The sequence below is a fragment of the Aplidium turbinatum genome, chromosome 2 (assembly GCF_918807975.1).
Source record: "Aplidium turbinatum chromosome 2, kaAplTurb1.1, whole genome shotgun sequence".
Lineage (NCBI taxonomy): Eukaryota > Metazoa > Chordata > Ascidiacea > Aplousobranchia > Polyclinidae > Aplidium > Aplidium turbinatum.
This window is the reverse complement of record NC_137473.1, coordinates 42,048,423-42,054,296: the sequence shown is the minus strand read 5'-3', so window position 1 is coordinate 42,054,296 and position 5,874 is coordinate 42,048,423. Positions and strand designations below refer to the sequence as shown.

Below are 5,874 nucleotides of genomic sequence, written 5' to 3'. Positions count from 1 at the left end.
AAACTTTTAATTTTGTCATTTCTGAACGCTTCTTTGTTTGGTCATTTATTAGCACGCATGGGTAATCCCTAACCTTACATTTTTGTTGACTCTGTGTTCCCCTGATGTTGCATCAACGTAGTAAGATTTTGTTTTGTTTCTGAGGGTTTGTTAATGCATTATGCTTGTATTTGTATTCTAACAAGGCAGAAAAATAAATATATGCTGACTTGTCCTAAACTAGGTAGTCAGTTTAGATGTATCGCATATTTACAAAAACGAGGCACACTGTATATTGTATAAATGTTTCGCATAACGTTTAGGCTACCTCTCGCTCTCACCAAAAATTAAACGCAGCTCTTCCGCGTACGGTGTTTCAAAACAATGTTTTGCAAGGACCATCATCCTCAAAGACGAGGCATAGCCATCACCATCATCACATTTTCCTCTCACCAAAAATTAAACATTAAACGCAGCTCTTCAGTACGGTAGCCTACTTCAAATATTTTTTTCAATCGAAGCTAAATGCTTTATGCTAAATAAAAAAATTAAAACCAAATGCTTTACAAAGAGTAAATAAATCCTAACAAAACGAGCCAATTCAATTTTGCATCGGAATGAGGAAACTTTTTGCGAAACACCTATGGCCATGATACTTCCGAGTGAGTTTTGTTTTCGTTTCTTATTCAGGAAAAACATTGCTTTTGTAGAAATTTTCTGGACAAAATAAACAAAATTGCAACGACACAAATTATTTTAACTTCAAGCTGTCCCAGTTTTGGAGCTAATATCATAACATTTCCCACCCTTCGTCCGTGGATGCTTGCTGCTGAACAAAGGCCTCTATGGTATTGCGCAAATCAACGGCAAATATGATGTCACAGGAGCTCATTCTTTCTTTTTGTATCTTTATTATAACGAACAAAGCGTCGGTTCTTGCGTAACAATTTTCTTTTTTCTCCCATAGGATGAAGAAAGAAGGACTAGCAGCAGCCGGTATAAAGCAACCTGTTAATTGCTGGTGTTCATATCAGTAACAGTAATTCACTAATGTAGTATGAGAGTTTGAGACAAATTTACTAGTCACGACCAGAATGGCTCCAAAATCTAACATTTTCTGCAATGAAGACCAAAGCTTGGCAAATGAGAAGTTGCTGTTTAAACAAAGTGAAACGACGGAGAAGCCAAGAAATACCAGTGCAGCAGCTGTGAAAAGACCATCATGCTCGGTTGATCGCAATGAACGGAGCAGAAAGATCATAAAAAACTGTTTCAGTCACTTGGAATCGAATCTTAATGTTTTGGTTATCGGATCAAAAGAAGCTGGTAAGTTATTCAAGGTATAAATTGTGTTGCAGCTTTCAAGTGTGTTGTGAGGTAAAGCCGTAATGGCCAAAATATCTTCATTTTCATAGGGAATATTTAGTACTACAACTCCACGTTTTAGCTTGCTCTTAGTTGGTTCGCATGTACTGTGCCACTGTTATTTGGTCCTGACCAAACTAAGCGATTTTTTGCTAATTAATATGTCCACTTTTATTGACTTTATTCTCTGCCTTAATGCAATAGTATTGAAATTTTCAAAATATTTTGATTCGATGCAAAATTTGTTGTAGTTATTTCCAAAGACAACAACAACTGTTTGTTACGAATTATTTTTCTTCTAATAAATTTCGTTTTGTTTCAAACCGTTTAACGGAAATTTTGCTTCATTTTGACGAGGAGAATCATGTCGAGTATTCAAAAAGCGTGATGTTTTTCAATAGTGAATAAAATTGACTTATTAATTGTGCAGGCAAATCTTCCTTGATCAATTCCATGAGCATGGCCCTGAGTCAACAATGGACCGACAAGGCTCATTATTGTCCTGGAAAGAAACACGTCATAGACCCGTGTGTCGTGTTCCAGAGCTGCAAGTCCCAAAACGAACAAACAGAAGGGAGAGTCATCTTCTGGGACACAAGAGGTTTCGAAGACATTCATTGCGATGATCAAGCAATCTTGATCTTGCGTTATATTTTGGAAGGAAGAATTCCACCTAAATGCATTCCCTGTGTGTTGTTGATGTCGAAAGAACTGATTAAAAAGAGATATCACAAAATTGCCAACAGCAACAGACGTATCGATCTCGTACTTAATGTCGCTGCTCTTGACCAAGCGCCGCAAACAAGACTCATGTCATTGGTACAACAGGCTATTTCCTCCTCCAAGCAACCTTCTGTCAATAGTAAGTAATTTTACTAAATTAAGATTAGTTGTGCAGCTGAAGCAGTGCCATTCCAAAACTATGGATAATTTTAGCAGTGCCACCGGTGTAAGGATAAACATTGATAAAGTTCCATTGAGGCTAAACTGTGTGTTTGGGATTGTCAAGTGGTGAAAGTGGGCATCTCAAGATTAACCTTAGCGCTGATGTTGGCCTTGTTAACACATACGTTTCTGATGGTGAATATACGTATTATTACGTTAAATAGATGTCGTAATGTCAGTGAACTTCAAGTACAGCCACATTCCAACTTTATGGTGACCTCGTTTTTAGGTTTTGGTCGTAAACAAGTTGATCGCATGCGTTGTGTGTGTGTCGCGTTGTTTGTTTTAAAGAAGTGCACCCGGCCTGCTCGCGATTGAGCTTCTATCTTAAGGAGAAATAAAGAAATAAAGCTTGGAGCAAGATGAGAAATGTTTTGGAGCGATTGCCGCCTCAGCTTGCAGAATGATGCCGAGATATCATCTGATATACAACTTGCTGCGAGTTAAATTTATGTTCAAAATAATCAATCTGCTGTAGACGGTAGACCCACATGCCTGAACAGCTTGTCTGGTTCGGGTGATGTTTGCTATGTCGATATTAAACTGATCCTCAACGGAGTTAAAATTTTCTGTAAATTAAATATTCTTGAACTTATGGAATTGTATTCTTTTTGCAGAGGTTCCGCTTGTATCTGTTGCCACCAAGTCGGACGTTCTGACCGAAAGTCAAATAAAATCCAAAATGGAGTGTTTGCACGAATACAGCCTCGAACATGTTGTTCAACAACAGCAACATCTCAATCGCTCTTTTCGCCGCAAACGACCAGTCACTGTTCCCAATGTCTCGTCGGATATTAAACTGGTTGTCAACTACCACTGCGAGCTCGAGCCATGGAGTGACGAGTCCGCCGATCCTAGCTCTGTGCTGCCATCTGTCGACTTGGACACTCAGTTACTTGCTATTTGGAGGGAAATTGTAACACGCACGGCATGTGGGGGTAGAAACCAACGAAAAAGAGCATACTCAGCCGCTGACACTGCAAATCCTTTATTGCAGTGCCTACCTTTTCGCAATAGCCACTCGCGTAAACGCAGTGCATCGTTTTAAAGACACTGCTCTTGTTTTTATTTCTTTGTCAACTGTGCTCCCTCCATGCTGGTGTTACTTTTATTTATTTTTGCACTTCTCTATTTCCATCCTACCGAAATATTTTTTGTATTTCTTGCGTTTAGTGTCAGCCCGCCAGTCGCTTGCATGCGCATCAATCCCAGAAAGGTATCGGCGCTAAGGTGTATCTAATTGTGACTCGTCGGTCGCCTCACTGTGACGAGGTGATTCGGCGGGGAAAGCTTTGCTGAAGAAACTTGCCAGCCGCCTTGTCGACGGTAAACATGGAGTATCGCCTCTGTTCAAGGGTTTAACGAAAAATAGTTACATGACTGTTAGTGCAGCACTGCCCTTGTTGTTGTTGATTGCTTGTGACAATGGCTTTCTGCGGTCCGGCTCCCAACTTAAATCTTTTACATTTCGAATGAGCGAAGCAGTTTCTTATGCTTCACTGCAATTTTATTTTCAGTGTTTCTGCTTTACTTCATCGCCTGGTTTTGTTCTCTTCATGCAGTGGTTTATTTCGTCTTTGCTATGACAACATTATGACGGGCGTTATCACGCATCGCCATTTTATTCCGACTTTATATGTGGCCAATTTTGGACCTTGGTCATGTCACTGATCCTTTCGTACGGAAAACAATGTCTCGATTTTAAAGCTTTTCTCAATCTGCTATAATTTCGTGAATAGTTCATTATTCTTCGTCATTATGTTTTTCTTTTTTATTCCCACCTCAACTGTGCAGCTGCATAATATTGAGCGTTATTTTAACGTCAGCAAATGTTGCATTTACGTGTAACTATTTAACTATATTGTCTCTCTGTTATTGTTATTGAACAACGAATAAAAACTTCACCTATCACTCACACTCTTGGTTCGTATTTGCTTTCCGCGCACTTCGATATAACAATGTGATAAAACAATGCCGCATCTCTAGTTGCATCAATAGTCTTCAAATCAAATTTTGCTTAGAGCATTTCAAACTCTTCCGCACGCTTCTCTTAGTGGTGTAATTTACGTAACTGCAAGTCGGAAAATTTGCCCGTTGATGGCGTTAATTTAAAATAAATTCAACGATTGGAAATCTCATCACAGCAATAATTTTTTTTGCATGAAGATGAACAGTTTCAGCATAAAACTTCCTAGTTGTTTAAACATAATCACGTGACTTTCGCACACGACAGTAAAGCAGACGAATTACCCATCTGACGTAGTCTACGATTATGCCTGATCGGTTATTATGGACATAGGCAACAATAATACAGGCTATTATAAATTTTTACTTCTCAAGAAGGCTGTTAGAAAGAAATCCAAAAACAAATTTTAGAAAATTGTAGTAGCCTACAACCCGAAAGGAGGGAGGAAAATTCGCCACTCACCCGAAATCATTGTCAAACCACTCGGCATGCGACAACTCAGCATTTACATTTCAACTACCGTCCAAGTCAGCAAATGAGATTTTCATCTTGCATCGGACTTTTCGGTCATCACTTGCTACAATGAATATGCTGGCTTGCGACATGCCAAGTTGCCGCTTGCTCAGTTGTTACCTTATCAGTGTAAATCATTTATTAAATTCAGCCATTGCTGAATGTTGCTGGCTCAGTGGTACCTTGTAGGAGCCTCGCCCAAAGCAGGTGTGCTAACTCATGACATGAAAAAAAGAAAAAAGTTCATTCTAAAATTTATATGCGTTACGGGTATTGTAGAGCTAGGGCTGTTGTTTTTGAGCATGTTGTTATGCGACATTGCTATTTTTTAATGCATTGAGTTTGACCAAAGCGTGGAATACAAAAAGCTTTTCTTGATGGAGTATTTAGCCTACAGTAGACAGGGGCAGATTCAGCAATTAGCCTTAGAAGGGAGGGACAATTTCAATAAAACTCCATGATGTGCAGTCTACGATAATTCGACCTTGCAAATATACCGTGAATGAAGATAGCCCAAGCGCCCCCATCCCCTCGATGCATCACTAAGTGCAAACATACTAGCTTGGAGTAAATTCAAAAGAGCATGCCCAACAAAAAGAATAACTTCTTCAGAAGCTAGTAACCTACATGTGCATTTGAGGACTGTAAAAAGGCACAAAATTTCATTGATGTAGTTTTACCTGTCTGTAGCCTATCTGCGTTAAAGGCTAGAAAAAAAATCTTTAAAAAAATCTAGAAAGAAATCTTATTCAATTTTAAGAAATTTAAAGTAAGTTTATCAATTTCTAGTTATTGAATAATTTCTGCATTATGTAAGAAAACGTCTGAGACCACGGGGCCTCCAAAGCCACATTCTACATCACATCACCATCCAAAGCAAAATCCGACTTGAATGCAAAACCAATGCTCGGGGCACGACGAGCTCTCTTGCTTCACTTCGCAAAAATACGCTGGTTTATTTTTGATCGTTAGATGGAGTTATGCCTTGCTGTCATTTTCGAGATGGTGGTAAAAAAATGACAATTTTTATTGCATTTTTTTATATAGTACATTGAGATGAAACATTTGCTCTCCATCCCACTAAGCGGCGGAAACAAGAAATTAAT

The 5,874-nt window shown here is 38.9% G+C and overlaps 1 protein-coding gene across 1 annotated transcript; it reads left to right on the top strand.

Moving 5' to 3' along the window:
- Positions 1 to 987: 987 nt before the first annotated feature.
- LOC145765190 (uncharacterized) lies at positions 988 to 4,200 on the top strand. The gene is made up of 3 exons (XM_082576968.1): positions 988 to 1,305; positions 1,775 to 2,206; positions 2,907 to 4,200. The coding sequence occupies exons 1-3, from the start codon at positions 1,074 to 1,076 to the stop codon at positions 3,335 to 3,337; spliced, it is 1,095 nt and encodes a 364-aa protein (XP_082433094.1). The 5' UTR covers positions 988 to 1,073; the 3' UTR covers positions 3,338 to 4,200.
- The last annotated feature ends 1,674 nt before the right edge of the window (positions 4,201 to 5,874 follow it).

Coding starts and splice junctions, on each gene's coding strand:
- LOC145765190 (XM_082576968.1), top strand. CDS start 1,074: ATGGCTCCAAAATCTAACATTTTCTGCAATGAAGACCAAAGCTTGGCA. Junction 1,306..1,774: donor TATCGGATCAAAAGAAGCTG/GTAAGTTATTCA, acceptor TTAATTGTGCAG/GCAAATCTTCCTTGATCAAT. Junction 2,207..2,906: donor CAAGCAACCTTCTGTCAATA/GTAAGTAATTTT, acceptor TTCTTTTTGCAG/AGGTTCCGCTTGTATCTGTT.